Source organism: Danio rerio, chromosome 1 (assembly GCF_052040795.2).
Source record: "Danio rerio strain M-AB ecotype USA chromosome 1, GRCz13ab, whole genome shotgun sequence".
NCBI lineage: Eukaryota > Metazoa > Chordata > Actinopteri > Cypriniformes > Danionidae > Danio > Danio rerio.
The window spans coordinates 53,509,236-53,529,318 of record NC_141021.1 but is presented as its reverse complement, the minus strand read 5'-3'; the positions used below and the strand labels follow the sequence as shown (position 1 = coordinate 53,529,318).

Below are 20,083 nucleotides of genomic sequence, written 5' to 3'. Positions count from 1 at the left end.
TTCCTGCATAAATAAAACAATAAATAAATAAATACGCAAATAAAAAAAATTAATGAATATAAATACACAAATTCCTGCATAAATAAAACAATACATATATAAATAAATAAATAAATAAATAAATACGCGCTTGCGACTTCTTTGACGTCATCAGCGCGAGACTGGTTTGCTCCAAACACACAAACAGCAGACTTCCGCGATCGATATAGGCGAAAACAAACCAGAGAGCCGGACATCGCCCTGGAATAAACTCTCCTTTCCCCAAACTCCCGGCCCGTTATGGTATGGAGAGCCCGAGAAGGGTGAATGAATTCTGGGCACAAAGCGAGACTCAGAGGAGGACGCGCTTGCGGTCCGGTGTCTGACGGGAGCGCGCGGGGGAACCGGTTGCTCTTTTACACCCGCTCCCTGTCCAGGGTCCCGGAGTGGTTGCTGCGGGTGCTGCTGCTGCTTCTTCGGTGGCTGTTTCAGCCGATTCGACGAGCCATGGCGGCCCGGGCCAAAGAGTGCGGCCCCGACGGCAGTGAAGAGACCGGAGAGCGGATCCGAAACTACCACAAACAAGCCTTCGAGTTCATTTCTGTGGCTCTGCAGATCGACGAGGACGAGAAAGGTACCTGACATTATATCTGTTGAGGTTAGGGCTGCAACTAACGGTTATTTTAATAATCAATTAATATGTCGATTATTTTTTGATTAATCGATTAATCTGATAAAAAAAAAAAAAAATATATATATATATATATATATATATATATATATATATATATATATATATATATATATTGTTTACCATGCTACTTTGAATATTTGGTCTGAAATTACTTGAAAGTATGGCTTCAGAGCAACATTAGCACTATTTAATTGACTCTGAACAATGTTGTAATTAGATAGTCGTTGTTGCTAATATAGTTTCCCTATTTAGGATTTGCAAATAATACTTTTTTAAAATTATATTATTAAGGAAAAAGTCTGAACGTGTGATAATAGAAACAACTTTACCTCATCCTTTGATACTTATTGGCTGCTGATATGATTTCCTTATTTAGAATTTGCAAACAATACTTTTCTGAAATTATATTATTAAGGAGAAGGTCAGTATATGTGAATATAAAACTTTATATATACTTTATACTTAATACTAAAGAACTTTACCTCAAAATATGTTACTTAACACTTATTTGGCAGGTGTTTGAGTGTTTTTTGTAAAAAAAAAAAAAAAAGATAAATAGAGATTATGAACACATTTGTACGTGTACATTTTGATATATATAATGTTTTATTATAATATTATCGTTGTTAAATGGGGTAGTTCCACCAAAAATGAACATTTCCTCAGCCTTTACTCACACTAAAATCGGTTCTAAACGTTTGTGTGTTTCTTTCTTCTGTCGAACCGCAATGTTTGGAAAAGCAGCCATTGATATCCGTAGGGGAAATGAAAAATACTATGGAGGGTAATGGCTGCTTTTTCCAAACATTCTTCAGTATTTCTTTATTTGTGTTTGACAGAAGAAATGAATCCAGAGAGGTGTAGGATGAGGAAACGGTGACAGATTTTTTGTTTTAGGGGGAATCACCTATTTAATCCTATTTTTATTCAATCATTAATATTCCTTCGGCTTAGTCTCCATTTCAGAGGTCACCACAGCAGAATGAACCGCCAATCATATGTTTTATTGTTATGCAAATAACATAATATATTTAAATAATATATTATTATATTAATTGTATAATCTATGCAAAGTGTTTTAAGTTATATTACTGTTTCTCACTTGCAAATATTGCAATAAAGGACATTATTAACAGTTCATCTTTATATAATCATCTGTAGACCTGATTTTACATTCATTCAAGTAGGATATTATTTCTCCATGCTATATAAATAGTAATATAGTTTGTATTGTTTAGTCATTAATTGTATGTCCGTGATAAGAAGGCTTCATTTTGTTCTGTATAGGTTGAAGCAACAGGAAGTATTTGACTCCAGCATTTAAGCATGGTAAAGTGTGCCACGGGCTGTTTTTGCTGCTGGTTTTACTTTCATTTCCAAAGCTTAACATGATCATGAATAATGTTTGTCTCCAGCTCCGGGAGCTATACCTGATATTGGTGTCCAGTAGGTACTGGAAAAATGTGCAATGTTGTTAAATTTTACAATGACAACATAACATTGGGATTTTTATTTATTTTTTTAATAAATAACTGATCATACTAAAATAAACTATAAGGTATTTTTAGGGTATGATCAAATCTAATTCAGGCAAAAAGAAAAAGAAAAAAACAATGTTTTAAGGTGCAAACATTTAGACTTTAAACTACATGACTGAAAAAGTATGTAATTATATATTTAAAAAGTGTTTAATTAAATTGTGAGCTGGATTTGCTCCACTGCTCATATCATGTGGTCGTGTTGTTTTTGTCTGTGTAGTTTGGAGAGATGCCAGCAGCAGCATCAGTAAAAACAAAGAGCTCAGTTCAATAGCTTCATCATCATCAGCAGTGCTCCATCATGCCCAGGGCCACATGGCTGAGCCATGCATGACTTTTAGCACGTACTGATTAATTTAAGTAAATCTTTCCAACTTTCAGCGCTGACAATATAATATTACAGAATAAAACCTGTGATGTGAAACGTTTCTGAAAGTTTGCAAGTGGTCTGTGTGACCTTGTTGTGATAGTTTTTGTGGTGGCGGTCTTAATATTTACTGTGCTTTACTGTGTGTTATCTGTGTTTTGTTGTAGGTGATAAGCAGAAGGCGGTGCAGTGGTACAGAAAAGGCATCGCTGAACTGGAGAAGGGCATCCAGATTCAGGTCACTGGAGCTGGTGAGATTATTCAGTCATATTGATTTCTGTTAGTGTGTAAACATTATTACACGGCTTATTACAAAACTGCAAGAAGAAAGTCAGAATTGTCAGATGTAAAGGACAGCGTGTCTGTGAGCTCCTAATATGTCTTAAATTTTAAATATAAAATTTTAGGCCTCAAAAGTTCTCAAATTTTCTGATAAAATGTCTTGCAGGTCTTAAATCGTTTTAAATATTTATGTAAGTTTATTTATATTTAGTTTATTATAATTTTTAAAGCTTCTTCTTTTAAAGAAATCTGTTGAAAAAAGGCTTGTTTTGACTCATTATTTAAAATGTGGCTAAGATTCATTATTTTTTTATATGCCAAGTTATAGACATTTCTGATTGGCCCAACCAGGCCATCAGAATAACAATTCATTAGCATTTAACTGTTTAAATCTCAAATTTAATTCATAATGGTCATAAAAAGTCTTAATTTTCACTTGATGAAACCTGTAGAAACCCTGAAATGAAAAATATCAAAAATAATGTCAGAAATGTGAGATATAAGCTAAAAATTGCTAGAAAAAAGTCAGAAAGTTGAGGTGTACGCTTAAAATACCAAGAAAAAGATCAGAATTGTGGGACAAAAAGTCCTCTTTACCATAACATTTTTTATTCAGTGGTGTGTATTGCCTTCCATGTTTCTGTTTAGGAGTTTTGCACTTTCGTAGGAGCTGACAGAAGTTGTTAATCTGTCTGTTTTAGGCGAGAAGGCAGACAGAGCCAGAAAACTCCAGGACAAAATGATCACCAACCTGTCCATGGCCGAAGACCGGCTGAAGCTTCTGGGTAAGCAGAGACTGTGAGGATTAGGCCTGCATGATATTGGAAAAAAACAGACATTACCATATTTTATTTTTAATGCAACACACTTTGCAATTTTTGTGTAAATTTTCATCAAAGGATATAAATGGCTCTATTTATAAAGAAATCACCATTTTAGATAGATTGGGTTGATTCGGTGGGGGAATTAAAACTATTCTGTCGTTCTATAACGAGTCTTGCTATAATCATTCATCTCTCATTTATGCTCGTGATTGAGCATAAAAGGTGATCAAAGGTGAAGTGGTGTTTAATGTGTGACGTTCACATTATGGCTGTTTTATACTCTGTTAATAAAAGTAAGATAGGACAGAGCATTTTAAACATGCTTCACCTTTATTGAATTAATCATTGTTTACTGACTCTATTCTTATTCCTCTTTCAATGTATAACACTTTCATTGGGTTACTGTTTTGGGACTTGCTTAAATCTGCCAAGGAGCCAGTCAAGAAAATGTCCAGGTTACTCAAAACACAGCAAACAACGCCTCTGTTTTAATTGAAATCAAATTAAGCGGTTAATTTCCATTTCCATATTTATTCTGTGGCATTTGTTCAATAAAAAGCCCTACAAAGTGATATTTACCTTTTCTGTTATGCTTAAAATATTTATATGATAATAATAATAATTATTAAAATAAATATTATATAATAATAAGTGGCAGAAGGTCGATTTTTTTTTTTTATGAATTATCTGTTGAACTGCATTCCAATCATCACAAATACTGCAGAAAACCTATTGGAACCCTCATGAACCCAAGATTCTCATAGAAATCAGTCAAGTTTGGTAAAGGAAAAATCATGGTTTGGGGTTACATTCAGTATGGGGGCGTTCGAGAGATCTGCAGAGTGGATGGCAACATCAACAGCCTGAGGGATCAATACATTTGTGCTACAAGCCACAGGAGAGGGCAAATTCTTCAGCAGGATAGGGCTCCTTCTCATACTTCAGCCTCCTCATCAAAGCTCCTCAAAGCAAAGAAGGTCAAGGTGCTCCGGGATTGGCCTGCCCAGTCACCATGCATGAACATTGTTGGGCATGTCTGGGGTAAAATAAAGGAGGAAGCATTAAAGATGAGTCCAAAGAATCTTGATGAACTCTGGGAGTCCTGGAAGAGCGCTTTCTTTGCCATTCCAAATGACTTTATTAATAAGTGATTTGAGTCATGGCAGAGATGTATGGATGCAGTCCTCCAAGCTCATGGGAGTTGTACACAATATTCATTTTTTTCCACTGCAACATGATTTATTTATATTTTATACTGTACATTATTTCTGTTAAGTGACAAGACATTTTTGTAAGCAAAGTCAGACCTTTCTGTCCTAATTAAATAATATTATTGATAATATTTTGGTAAAATAAGCCTAATCTAGAGGATTAGAAGTTAGTATTTGTTGTTCCTAAAACTTGGATAGGCAACTTTTGTCAGGTAGTGTAAATATCTATAATGTTTTTAAGTGTAACCTGGACATATTCCTTGCTATTTTATCATTTCTTATCTGATTTTCTGTTGAGCTTTGATCTCTCCTGAGATATTTCTCTCTCTTCTTTCTGTTTTCTGTTCTTCCAACACAAAGGCAATCTGCTTTCACAGTCTCCAGCAGAGAGCAGCTCTGATGATTCTTTCTACTCTTTCTCCAATGGTAATCTGCGTCCAGGTGGGTGTGTATTTGGACTGAACAGGGGATTCTGGGAGATATGTGTGCTGTCTTAATGGCTCAGCAGAGAGACTAGAGTAGAGGTTGGCTGATATGTGTTTTTAGGGTTGATTCTGATTATTAAAGTTCAAGTAAAATGATTATCGATACTTTGAACTGATATTTAAGTTTGGTATGAAAATAAAGAATAAGGGCTTTGACAAGAGGCTTTTTAAAATGCTTTGAAACATATCTTTAAACCATTATAATTGTATTATGGTCAAGTATATGCAAAGCTAAACGACGTAGCTTTTTATTCTGCACTGAATACCATAAAGTAAGGCATTTTATTGCTTCGTAAACGTGTGAGAAGACATTATGTCACTGAAGAATTTTATTTAAAAAATTGACTGATGTTGTGCAGTGAGTTTGGATGAAAAACACAATATTAAATATTATTTGTTCTACACAAGGTTAATAAATGCTTCTTGTGTTTCAAAAATGTGTTGCTTTTTCAAATGTAATGCAGATTATTAGCAACTTTAACTTTTAGTGCTTTCAGATGGAGCAGCATTTACTGCTGGTTTACTACAAAATTCAATTATATTATCTTTAAATCAGTTTTTAAATTGACCGATACGGATAACCATACATATGTTTAAAATTGACACTGGTAATTTATCAACCCCTATTCTAAAGTTGCATTTCTAATAATGTACATCAGGCTTTTAAATTGACCAATACAGATAAGCTAAAATATGTTTTAATATTGGCACCGATAATCAGTCAACTGCTGTTCTACAGTGACAATTCTATAAATGTACATTGTTTTTTTTTGTTGGCTGATACAGATAACTATAAATATGTTTAATATCGGCACCGATAGTCACCGATAATCACCCATTCTATAGTGATCTTTTTATTAATGTACATCATGTTTTTAAATTGACAGATAAAGACAACCTAAAACATGTTTAATATCGGCACCAATAATCAGTAAACCCCTATTCTAGGGTGATATTTTTATGAATTTACATCATGTTTTTAAATCGACCGATATGGATAACCATTATTGTTTTATATCGGCACCGATAATCAGTCAGCTATTCTAGAGTGACATTTCTATAATTCTACATGTTTTTTATTGACCGATATAGATAACCATAAGTACATTTAATATTGGTCAACCCCTTTTCTAGAGTAACATTTCTATGTACATCAGGTTTTTAAATTGACCAATACAGATTACCATAAAAATGTTGAATATCGGCACCGATAATCAGTGAACCTCTATCCTAGAGTGACAATTCTATGAACTTACATCATGGTTTTTTCATTGACCAATACAGATAACTATATCAGCACTGATAATTGCTCAACACAGCTATTCTAGGGTAACATTTTTATGAGTGTACATCTGATTTTTAAATTGATGATACAGATAAACATAAATATGTTTAAAATCGGCACCAATAATCAGCCAACCCCTATTCTATTATGACATTCCTATGAAAGTACATTATGTTTTTAAATTGACAAGTAGATATAACCATAAATATGTTTAATATCGGCACCGATAATCAGTCAATTCCTATTCTATAATGACATTCCTAGGAAAGTACATTATGTTTTTAAATTGACAGATAGATATAACCATAAATATGTTTAAAATCGGCACCGATAATCAGTCAACCCCTATTCTATAATGACATTCCTAGGAAAGTACATTATGTTTTTAAATTGACAGATAGATATAACCATAAATATGTTTAAAATCGGCACCGATAATCAGTCAACCCCTATTCTATAATGACATTCCTATGAAAGGACATTATGTTTTTAAATTGACAGATAGATATAACCATAAATATGTTCAATATCGGCACCGATAATCAGTCAACCCCTATTCTAGTGACATTTCTATGAATTTACATCATATTTTTTTATTGACTGTTACAGATAACCATAAATATATTTAATATCAGCACTTCTATTTTATAGAAGTAGCACTTCTATAAAAGTTCATTGTTTTTGTTTTTTTAAGTAACCAATGCAGATTACCAAAAAAAATTATATCGTCTATGAACATGTCTTTGAATGTTTAATGTGTTTTTTTGTAGCTCCAGCCAGTGGAGCAGTCTCCAAGAAGAAGGACACTCTCACAATCACAAATCAAACTTCTCTGCGGCCCAAAAATCCTCCCAAATCTACCCCGAATGCATCAGGTCTGAACTGCACTCCCTCAGCAGCTCAGAGCAGCAGGACCGGCCCTCAAAACAATCAGAAGGTTTGTCTCACAGGGTCCGACTTCACATTCTGTCTATACAGGGAGCTCAGTGTGAACTGTGTTATTGTGTTTTGTTTTTTTAGGGGCCCACAGTCAAAGGCAAAAATAATGTTAAAGCCAGTACCACTGCCACTGCGTCACCTCAAAGGAAAAGAGACATGAAGAACTTCAAAAATGTGGACAGCAAACTGGCAAGCCTCATCCTCAACGAGATCGTGGACAGGTAGAGTTAGAAACATTAATATTTAAGTGTTGAATCTTGCTATGTTTTAATACAGATTCAAGTATTGATTTGTATAATCAATATTTAGGTTTAGGTGCATATTGCAGTTTATTACAATGCATTATTGTTTTAGTGCTATAGTTGATTACTTTAAATGTTAAGTATATTAAAATAAAAAAATATTAGTCGTTTCTTCTACATAAAGTCATGTTTATGTATTGTATATTTCTTTTTCCGTGCAAAATTAAAATAATCCTTTATAATATTGATTTTAAACTGCTTTCTTCTAGAATAATGTATTTAAATATAAAATTATTTTAATTAGCAATGTTTGGGTGCATATTCCAAACATTTATTTTATGTATTAAGTTAACTGCTTAATATTTTTACTAATATTTTTTACCCCAAATTTTCTAATAGTAGTTTTTCCCCTAAAAATAACAAGCAAATAAATACTCTTTGACAAACCGTGATAATAATGTTAGTTTCTGTTGGATCATGTGACAAATATCACAAAATTATGTGGTGGAAAAAAATTAAGAGTTTTCACGTTGAAGCTGATGTTTTGTGTTGTTGTGTGTGTGTGTGTGTGTGTTTCAGCGGGTCTGTGGTGAGGTTTGATGATATAGCAGGACAGGATTTGGCCAAGCAGGCGCTGCAGGAAATCGTCATCCTGCCTGCCCTACGTCCAGAGGTCTGTTTTCACATCTCTCAACATCTGTACAGCCTCGAGCTGCTGGAGTTATTAAAGATCTGAGCCCCTTTCCAACAAATCTGATTTACAGGGATAATTCATCCAAAATGAAAAATCTGTCTTCATTTACACACCCTCAAGTTGCTCCAAACTCTTTGAGCATCTGTAGGACAGGCAACTGTTGGATTATGCTCATTCTGTATTCAGATATATTCATTTGTGATGGATAAAATTTACAAAATGACCACTTTAAACCCAATATGAGGGATTATCCACAGTGTTGAACCAATTAAGCATGTTCTACAAAACTGGGATTACTGGCATTGTTGCATTTATAATTTTACGTCATTTAGCCATTTAGTCATTTAGCAGACACTTTTGTCTAAAGCGACTTGCAATTGAGGAGGCATTCAGTGATTCAACAGGTCGAGGCAATACAAATCAACAAGTGCTAGTTATACAAATAATTGTTAGTTCTCAGAGAATTAAGTGCTAGAGTTAGAAAGGGGGAGTGTTTTTTGTTTTAAAGAGAGAGCAAAGTGTGTTTTTACAGGTGGTTTGTCAAGCCCACTCACCAGTGCAAAGCTCACTTCATAAATGTAGTGTTTTTTTGTTTTGTTTTTTAAGATGTGTGGTCATAAGAAAGTGTCTTGTGCAAAACTGGTGCAATTGTTTGTTAAAGTGTCAGAGAGATGAAAGGGTGTGTTTTCTACAGGTGGTTTGTCAAGCCCCTCACCTGTGTGAGGCACGCTCAGAATTGCATAATGTTTTGAGGATGTCATGTGGTGTGGTGGGGTTTTTAGTTGTTGTTTGAATGATACTAATGAATCAGGAGTCCCTATGGGAATGGGAAGATTGTTCCATCAGCGAGGAACATTGAGTGAAAAGGTTTTTATTGACTTTTATGTGGATCTCCTCAGTTGTTTACTGGTCTCCGGGCTCCAGCTAGAGGACTCCTGCTCTTCGGCCCTCCTGGTAATGGGAAAACCATGCTGGTAAAACTCCAATAATATATAGTTTGTACATTTGTGTATATTTGTATGCCATAGCTCAGAACAATAATTGAACTTCTCAATTTCCTTATAGGCGAAAGCCGTCGCAATGGAATCGAATGCTACTTTCTTCAACATCAGCGCTGCCACTCTCACCTCCAAATATGTGAGTATTCATCAGATGTTGCATAGAGACCACATACAGTTGACTAATGTGATTTATTTCTCTAGAGAAGATTGGCATATTTGGTGATGGCTGATTTCGAAACACTGCTTCATGTAGCTTTCAAAGCTTTATGAATCTTTTCGAACTGTTTCAAATCAAATTGGTCTCATGGTGCGTATCAAATCGGCATGGTCATGTGATTTCAGAAAACAGGGCTTTGATTTGTAACTTCTGTTTTAAAAGGTTTCAAAAATGTAATGGTGCTTTGCTTGGGAGTGATCTGAATAATACCATATTATTATTCATAAGGATCACATGGCTTCGATCAGATCGGCGTACAGGTTTCAGTTTTTACCTGTTTATTAAAATAAAAAACCTGAAAAATCACATGGCATTTACATAAGTATTGACAGCCTTTGCTGTGAAGCTCTAAATTGAGCTCAGGTACATTTTGTTTCCACTGATCATTCTTCAGATGTTTCAGCAGCTTAACTGGAGTTCACCTGTGGTAAATTCTGTTGATTGGACATGATTTGAAAAGGTATACACCTGTCTATATAAGGTCCCAGGGTTGACAGTGCATGTCAAATCACAAACCAAGCTTGAAGACAAAGGAATTGTCTGTAGATCTCCGAGACAGGATGGACTTAAGGTACAAGGCTGGTGAAGGTTACAGAAACATGCTAATCTGAACGTTTCAATGAGCACTGTGGCCTCCATCATTCGTAAGTGGAAGATGTTTGGAACCACCAGGACTCTTCCTACAGCTGGCCGGCCATCTAAAGTGAGTGATCAGGGGAGAAGGGCCTTAGTCAGGGAGGTGATCAATAACCCGATGGTCACTCTGTCTGAGCTCCAGTGTTCTTCTGTGGAGTGAGGAGAACCTTACAGACGGACAACCATCTGTGTAGCAATCCACCAATCAGGCCTGTATGGTGGAGTGGCCAGACATAACATGGACATGGTGGTGGCAGCATCATGCTGTGAGGATGTTTTTCAGCAGCAGGAACTGGAAGACTAGTCAGGAGGGAAAGATGAATGCAGCAATGTACAGAGACATCCTAAATGAAAACCTGCTTCAGAGTGCTCTTGACCTCAGACAGAGCGCTCATCTTCCAGCAGGACAATGACCCAAAGCACACCACCAAAATATCAATGGAGTGGCTTCACAACAACTCTGTGAATGTCCTTGAGTGGCCCAGCAAGAGCCCAGAACTAAATCCTATTGAACATCTCTGGAGAGATCTGAAAATGGCTGTACACTGTCGCTTCCCATCCAACTTGAAAGAGCTTGAGAGGTACTGCAAAGAGGAATGGACAAAAATTCCCAAAGACAGGTGTGCCAAGCTTGTGGCGTCATATTCAAAAAGACTTGAGGCTGTAAATGCTGCCAAAGGTGCATCAACAAAGTATTAAGCAAAGGCTTTGAATACTGATGTACATGTGATTTTTCAGGTTTTTTATTTGTAATAAATTTGCAGCAATTTAAAAAAATCTTCTTTCACGTTGTCATTATGGGCTATTGTGTGTACAGTTCTAAGAAAATTAATTAATGTAATTCATTTTGGAAAAAGGCTGTAGCAAAAAAAAATGTGAAAAAAGTGAAGTTCTGTCAATACTTTCCGGATGCACTGTATAATCCTTAAAAATGTTTAAAAAAAACATTTCAGACACCTAATATTAGATGATATTACAATATGAGGTTATACTTTTAATTTAAAGTTTGCAACATGTTTGAAAAATATGTTTGTAGTCCATTTGAGTTTTTTTTTATCTGCATTTACACAGTTTTGACCAGCAGGTGTCCCTAGCACATGTCCTTTCGGACACTTCAAAGCTTTAAAAAGAGGATTTTTAGATTAATTCAGATGATTTTTGGTGTATAGAAAAGATTTTGATGTTCACCAAAGTAACTGAAAATATTTTTTCCAGCATCGGCCAAGCCGGTTGACCTGTACATTTTTTTATCATAGCATGCTAATCTCTCGCTTATGCTAATCTTAATTGATTAAATGGTTAGCAAGATAACTAATGCTGTTGTGTGTTCGTTCTCACTCTGAAAAGCATCAGAGAGAGATGGTGTGTCCTCACCATGATAGTCAACCAAACCAACAGAAGGTTATCTGAAGACGACTGTATCTCTTTCCTTCTAATCTATCATTTTTTTAGCATGCAATAATTTTTCCACTATATCAGAACAAGCATGTTGTTCAGCAGCCGAATGGTTTTGTTCAAATACTGAATGCTGCAACTTCTGTATTGTTGCTTTTATTATGCTAAATGAGTTCTATATATACATGTGTATATATAAATATTTATACAGTATCATTAGTTGCTGTTTTATAGGCTTCTTCTGCTGGTCCATGTGATTTGGCGTTTGCTGAATGTTACTGTTGTTAATACATCCATCTTTTTATTTGTGTCAGAATGTTGTTTATTATATTACTCTTGCTGTGGATTTATATGCTGCTTTCTGTGTGTATGTGTGTGTGTGTTCAGGTGGGAGAGGGAGAGAAGCTGGTTCGAGCTCTGTTTGCGGTCGCTCGAGAGCTGCAGCCGTCGATTATCTTCATCGGTAAGAACTGAGATTCAATCCTTTTAGCTTCACGTCTCGTATGATCTGTGAATTGAAAATACACATATAATATGTCCATTTCCCAAAAAATGCCTGTTTATTGCAAAAGCATTTTTACACTCACATTAGGTGTTGGGCAACATTATAAAAGAGTATTTCACAAAACAATTTTGTCTTTATTTATTTTATTTTTTTTTGCATGTCACATCCTGTGACATATTGCTATGCATTTATAGTACAAACGGGTTCTCTAAGGGCCGGTACACACCAAGCTGATAACCAAACCACTAGAGCAGACGAAACCTAACTGTGTTGTCGCCTTAAGTCTTAAGTCTGGACCAAAAAGCTGCCCCTGAGCACACCAAACAAATGACGGCCGACTGAAATGACAGTGTGCCTTCTGCACCTGTGTGGGTTGACCACTGTGCACCACTGGGGGGCAGTATTCACTTTCTCCTTTACAATGGGAAACCAAAACTTCCAACGTGTGCGTGCAAAGCATGAACAAAATCACAGTATTTGTCACTCACCACATAGGGATTCGCTCATGCAAATATAATAATCTAATAATCCACATAGTTTGCAAATATTTGAGAAATATAGCGAAATTACAGCCTTGAATTGACTTGAATTGTTTACTTGCCACTTCACTAAATCACACTCACATTCTGATTCATGGCTGAATAACCAATCAGAGCGCTCTCTTTAGCTGATGGCCCGTTGCTGATTCTTGACGCTGAGTTGGCCTAACAAGCTCAGACGTTATCCCCACAAGTGGAACAAACCAAACCAATTAGCTGGAACCGACGCTTCCTGATGTCCCAACGAAGCCCAACGACTGACCAAAAATTGTATATTTATTTAATCGGATAATATGTTAGCTAGCTGTCTCTAAATCTAAAGATTTATTGGTTATCAGTATTGGTCAAAAATTCCACATCGTCTGCATCAGTGGTGTTGTGGTTAGTGTGTCGACACATGCACTCATGGCTACCCGAGTTCGATTCCCACCTCACGGTCCTATGCCGATCCTTCCCCTGTCTCTGCTCCCCATGCTTTCCTGTCAATACTCTCTATTCTCCTATCCAATATAGATGAAAACCCTGAAAAAATTATTATATATAAATATACAAGTAAAAAAAATGTACATCCCTAAAAGAATCCTAAACAGGTTTGAAAAAAAGGAGGATGAGTAAATGATGATTTATTTATATGAAATAATTAAAGTTTCCCAGTACTGGGTTGCAGCTTGATGGGCATCCGCTGTGTAAAAACATATGCTGGAATATTTATTTATTTATTTTTTTTCAAAGATTTATTTTTGGCCTTTTTGCCTTTATTATATAGGACAGTATTGAGACAGGAAGCGACGTGGGGGAGAGAGAGAGGGGGGTAGGGAAATGTCCTCGAGCTGGGATTCGAACTCGCGACGCCCTGACGTGCTATTGCACCATATGTCAGCGCGCTAACCACTAGGCTATTACGCCGACATATGCTGGAATATTTGGCGGTTCATTTCGCTGTGGCAACCCCTTACAAATGAAGGACTAAGCTGAAGGAAAATAAATGAATGAAATAATTCAAATAAGAATATTACAATTTTCATTTTTTTCATTTTTGTGTGAACTAGCCCTGTAAAGTCATTTTGCAGTTGTTAATTTTTTTAAATCAACATTTAGGAAATGTCTGAAATTTGTTATATAAGTGTCTCTATTGATGGCAATTTGATTGCAGATGAGATCGACAGTCTGCTGTGTGAGAGGAGGGAAGGCGAACACGATGCCAGCAGACGACTCAAAACAGAGTTTCTCATCGAGTTTGATGGAGTGAGTCTGTGTGTGTTTATATCAAACATCATTTCTGCTTCTCCATCACGTGCCTGATGTGTGCGCGCTTGTGTGTCGCTTGTGTGTCGTAGGTGCAGTCAGGTGGAGATGAGCGTGTGTTAGTGATGGGAGCCACTAACAGGCCTCAGGAGCTGGACGAGGCTGTTCTCAGGTAAAGTTTCCCACAAGCACAACGCTTTTTCACTGCCTGCTTTAAATGCTTTCAGTCAGCAATAAATATAAATGTCAGAATTTGACAAAAAATGACTCGAGGCTTGTAACAGCTTATACATTTTTGGGGACCTGGCAACCATCAGTTTTGACTGATATTGACTGTTAAATTAAAAAAAGAAGAGTTTAAAGAATAGAAAGCTGATGACATGAATATGTCTGAGTGAAAAAAAGTTTCATTTTTCTTTTTACATTAATTATTATTCTCATTATAATAATATAATAATAATTATTGTTCATAAAGACTTAATAATTCTTCATTCACTAATGGTCCTGTTCGGGTTTTTTTTTTTTTCGACAGGAGATTTGCTAAACGCATTTATGTGGCTTTACCTACAGAGGAGGTATGCTTGGGAAAAAGTTATTGCTTCATTTTCCGCTGCATATTATTCAGTGATTTAAAAAAAAAACTAATCAAATCCTATATACACTAGTTTAAAAGGTAGTGTCATTTTTGAAAGGAATGACTTAATATTATTATAAACTCTGTGTGTGTGTTTGTCAGACTCGACTGAAGCTGCTGAAGAATCTCCTCAGTAAACACAGAAATCCTCTGTCTCAGAAAGAGCTCAGTCAGCTGGCCAGGTAAAACCCATTCTGCTGTGTCCAGTGTGTGTATTCACTGGGCTTTTACATGTGATTGTGTGTGTTTTATTTATTTATTTGTTTAAGGCTGACCGACGGTTACTCTGGCAGCGATCTCACCTCTCTGGCTAAAGACGCTGCTCTCGGCCCGATACGAGGTGTGTTAAATCAGACGTTGAGTGTTTATTAACGGATTAGTTTTTGGTTTTGGTGTTGAACGTTTTGCCTGATAATTGTTCCTCATCACAGAGCTGAAGCCGGAGCAGGTGAGGAACATGTCAGCCCATGAGGTACAGCGTTTGCTCTTCTCTCTATTCATTTATGTTGAAGTCGGCGTGAAATCCACAATCTTTATTTTGCTAGCGTACATTGTTAAAAAACTTTTTTGTTGATGGAAATCTTTTTTTCACACAAAACCACAGTAAACATTACACTTTCCTTCTTTCTGTTTTTGCTTTTAAACCCAAGACCTGAACATCCCAAGGCAGCTAAACAAAATAATTAGGGTCAAATGCAATAAATGCATAGCCATGCATGTCGTGTCATAACAGTGAGGATGGGTTAAAAAAATGACAATTAAAAGGGCTACAAAAAAAACTACATTCAAGACAAAACAACATCAAGCAGATACAAAGAGATTACAGATACAGATTCCTTAACAGCTGGGTGATTCTTTCAGATTTTAAAAACATGATAAAATAGTATCATATACAATAAAAACTAGTAAAATAGTTTCAAAATAAAATGTAGATGTTCCCAGTACATACAAAACCTGTCTAGTTTTAGAAAATTCTTTAGGTAAACAATTAATCCGTGCAAGAAAATCCACTAATAAAAAATAAGATTTGTTTTGGTAATCTACAATCAAAGTTTGTACATTTGGTTCTGCATTTGGATAGCCGGATCTTCTCCGATTTGCTTCAGAGTATATATGTATTAAAATAAAGTAATAAAAAAAAGAATCATCTCCACTCGCTTTTCTTGGAAGATTTGCTTGTTCTGCTTATGTTTTCATTAAGGATAGGCGTCACTTCTTTCTTGTATATAAAATAAAAAAAATGATCGGACCTCATCATCTACATGTCACTTTCCGCCATTTTTGTAATCGCAAATCTGTTAAAGCAAAATCACATGACGTTTGATGTGTATGCTGGAATTTCTTCAATAAATGTGTTTCCATCGCAGTTGATGTGCATTTTTTCTGATTGGATAAAAAGTTTTTTCTTCTCAGCTGAATTTCTAAATTTATGTGCCTCTTGGCGTTTCCATCCAGGTTTTTTTTCATAAACATAGGTGGATGGAAACGAAGCTGCTGATACTTGTATTTCTATTTTACATGCAGTTTCTGAAAACATGTAGGCTAACAATAAATTTAAAGTCTGCGTGAACCGGAAGTTGCTAAGACTTTTATTTCAGTGTGTTGACGTACTTCCAATAGAAACGGAATATTGAGCAGGGGGTGGGGCTTTCTTTTTCACATCATTCCCTCGTAGCAAACTGAAGCTGCGGTCACACTGGGCTTTTCCTCCCATAGACTTCCATTCATACGCATGCAAATGCGTCAGACTGGAAACGCAGGGTCATGCGTTAAGTTTCGCAGGTAGCTGCGGTGCAAAGTTCAAGCATGGTGAACTCTGACCTCCGAAATCGCATCACTTTAATCGCACGACAGAATTTCGTATTATCAAACTCTATTGTGTGTGCAGCTTAACAGTAAGAGGGGCGTGGCTAAGAATATTGTGTCTGCAGTGTCAAACTGAATCACAGAAGACTCAGCTGTCCAAACGCAGAAGCGAATGCTCAGACTTTGATTGAAGATTACCAAAACAAACATTTATTATCAGTGGATTAACTTATTCACCAAAACAGTAACAATGTGCGCTAGCAAAATGAACATAGTAAATGTGTTTCCCAACCCTGTTTCTGAAGGCACACCAACAGCACACATTTTCAACCCTAATCAAATACACCTGAATCAACTCATCAGAGCATTAGAAGAGACTCCAAAAGCTGAAGGTAATGGCTCAGATAAGGGAGACGTCCAAAATATACTGTTGGTGTGCCTCCTGGAACAGGCTTGGGAAACACTGCTCTAGCATGTGCAGTTTTTCATCACATCTGTGTGTGTGTGTGTGTGTGTGTGTGTGTGTGTGTGTGTGTGTGTGTGTGTGTGTGTGTGTGTGTGTGTGCAGATGCGTGACATTCGCATCTCTGATTTCCTGGAGTCTCTGAAGCGGATCAAGCGGAGCGTCAGTCCGCAGACCTTGGATCAGTACGTGCGCTGGAACCGCGAGTACGGAGACACGACTGGCGTATGACAACACGCGCTTCAACCACAGATGCGGAAGAACCTTCACGAAGTGAATCTTTCTGTCTTTTTCATGGCTTCACTTTTGACCCGGAACATTCATTTTCTCTGAGATTCTGACTGAGTGTTTCTGACCGCAGATGACATTCAGAGGATTTTTTATGCAAACTTTTGAACGTTTCTTGATGAGTCTAATTCTGCACCTTGATTTGAGTATAATGAGAAGCACTTGTGATCGGGAGTTTCTGTGCTGTGTGTCTCTTCTTTATGTGTTTCACAGGAATCAGTGTGCTGGGGTTAATCTTACAACACGCTTGAAGATTTAAGGATGAATAAAGGATGTACATTTGGCCTGATATGACATTATAAACACTCCTAAAGTTTCAGCAGGGGGCGTCATCTCAGTGTCTTCCTCAAGAAACTTTCCTGATGTAGAAATGTTTTTTCCAAGTCTGCGGTTTTTAATGATGTCAGATTTTGAAATGTTGGGATTTGATTTGTTTGTAAAGTGCATCAAAGATTTATATAAAGCTTGAGTTTACTGTGGTGGTGTTTTCAATCCAAAACGTTTGGAAATAGTTGAAATAACTCATATTTCTCATGTTAAACAGGGAGAATAGCAATATTTTTGAGCAATTTTGTTGAATATTTGATCCAAACTCTACTTTTCTCAATTCTGAGTGTTTCACAATTGAATGAAAATGTGAGAATTGTGAGATTTAAAGACAATTATACACCCTGTAAAACCCAATAAGTTAAGGTAACTCAAACCATTTGAGATTAACAATTGCCACAAACCATTTGAGTAAAAAAAAACTAATCTATAAGAGCACTGTGAACTTACTCCATTTAAGTTGAAGTAATGACGTATTCAATAAACTTATTATGAACTCAACACTGAGTTTAAAACTCTTTTCAAATGAGTAGAATTAACTTTCAGTACATTTTGAGTTAACTACACTCATTTCATTTGATAAAGTTGACTGTTGTGCAGAGATAAAAAAAACTAAACTAAAAACAACGACTAATTTTGAGAGGATAACGTGCTTATGATTTATCACCGCCGGTCTCGTATTTGCTAATCACTATCTTCCAATCATATGAGCCCTAAGCTACTATAAATAACCACAGTTTTCATTTCATTTTATCTTCGTTTGGAAGAAATCCCCCTTCCTCCCCTATTCTCCTCCTTTACCACTGATTGGGCGGCACGGCGGCCCAGTGGTTAGCACTTTGAGCCCCACAGTTAGAACACTGCCAGTTCTGGTCCCGCCAGGTCGGTAGGCGTTTCTGTGAGGAGTTTGTATATTCTCCCCGTGTCCGCGTGGGTTTTCCCTGGGTTCTCCAGTTTCCTCCCACCATCCAAAGACATTCAACATGCATAACAATCAAGCACTTGTCTACCCCCTTTTCTCACGTGTTCCCTTAGCTACTGCAGCCGGGGAGTTCTGAGATCCACCGAGCTCAGGCTCTCGTCTCGCTCTGCCAACGGGAGGAAGCCCCAGCCTCGAGGATCCCTTGAGCTAGGGGCTCTCTCCCGGGACAGCATGCCGAACAAGCTTTTGATAGGTCATCAGCTAAGTGTGAACTCTTGAACCTTGATAAAAACATACAGATATGCTTAATATTATTAATAAGGTTTAGTCATTTTGGTGAAAATGTGAATTTGTTGTGTTGTGCTATTTTTGTCGACAAATTTTCTAAATATGTCTCTATAGCTTTTGTTGCACAAACTTTTGGAAATATTTGAAACTACTCCTATTTCTTACATTTCATGAACGGGGAGATTAGAGATATTTCTGAATGTTTGAAAATATTTGGCCCAAACTTGGAAAGAAATGAATACTTTCTCACAACTCTGAATGTGTTTCACAATAACCTGAAAACGTTAGAATTGTGAGATATGATATAAAACAAAAACTAGAATTATCTTGTTCATAAGCTTGTTTTACTAGTTTTTAATTTTTATCTGCTTTAGTAATTTTGGTTAAGTTCTTGTTTTGGTTAAGTTTGTTTGTTACATTTCAGATTAGTAATATTTAAAAATATTCATTAATTGAATTTGGAATAATATGAAGGTGTCCGCTGGGTTTTAAAATGTCTTAAATTTTTAAAACCTAATTTTTAGACCTTAAAAAGTCACTGACATAGTGTCTTGTAGGCCTTAAATCGTTTTAAACAGGTCTTTTGCTTTGCCCAAGTAAAGCTACTCAACTTGGGCCGATATCCATCCAATGACCAACAAAACATCTCGATAAAACCTTATTTTTTTTACTTGTTTCTATTGCAAAGAGATCCAATTCACAACAGCTGTTTTTACTTCAAATCCCCCAAATTAAATTCCCTAATCAGGGAAAATAAAAACAATTACACAATTCTTCATAATACTGAGCCATTAGAAAAAGGAAAATATCCTTTACCCAGCTATAAGGCTACAGTTTCAGTCCTGATGCTCTCACAATTCTTTTTTTTTTTTCCTCAATTGTGAAATATACACTCAGAATTGTGAGAAAATTGACTTTGTCCACATAAATATTCAAAATTTTATGAATTAAAATTAAAAATATATTACTAATTTGTAATAAATAATCTTACTAATCTGTAAAATTAAACTATTTACTAATAATAAATGATACAGACATTCTTAAGCATGTATGTATGTTATTTCCGTAATTTTGGTTAAACTTAATGAAAATGTGTTCGTTGGTTTTTCATTATTGTTATGCTTTAAGGGAAAAAATAAAGTGTTTATTATTTCACCCTTATATATTCATATATGCTGGTGACACAGTGGCTCAGTGGTTAGCACTGTCACCTCAGAGTAAGAAGGTCGCTGGTTCGAGTCACAGCAGGGTCAGTTGGCATGTCTGTGTGGTTTGCA

General features: G+C 36.1%; 1 protein-coding gene across 5 annotated transcripts; it reads left to right on the top strand.

Annotated features, from left to right (window-relative positions):
- The first annotated feature begins 146 nt into the window (after window positions 1–146).
- Window positions 147–17,749, top strand: spast (spastin). Of its 5 annotated transcripts, none has more exons than XR_015475628.1 (17): window positions 147–613; window positions 2,746–2,829; window positions 3,562–3,645; window positions 5,256–5,336; window positions 7,436–7,602; window positions 7,686–7,825; window positions 8,426–8,519; window positions 9,440–9,514; window positions 9,606–9,677; window positions 12,177–12,252; window positions 13,987–14,078; window positions 14,171–14,250; window positions 14,611–14,653; window positions 14,815–14,894; window positions 14,982–15,052; window positions 15,144–16,910; window positions 17,087–17,748. XR_015475628.1 is itself a non-coding variant. In NM_212915.2 (17 exons), the coding sequence occupies exons 1-17, from the start codon at window positions 307–309 to the stop codon at window positions 17,210–17,212; spliced, it is 1,713 nt and encodes a 570-aa protein (NP_998080.2). In that variant the 5' UTR covers window positions 189–306; the 3' UTR covers window positions 17,213–17,749. The 5 variants fall into 5 exon arrangements, 3 of the variants coding, with proteins under 3 accessions (XP_087091517.1, NP_998080.2, XP_087091518.1); NM_212915.2 differs by having other exon boundaries at window positions 189–613; window positions 15,144–15,184; window positions 17,087–17,749; XR_015475629.1 differs by lacking the exon at window positions 5,256–5,336.
- Window positions 17,750–20,083: the final 2,334 nt, after the last annotated feature.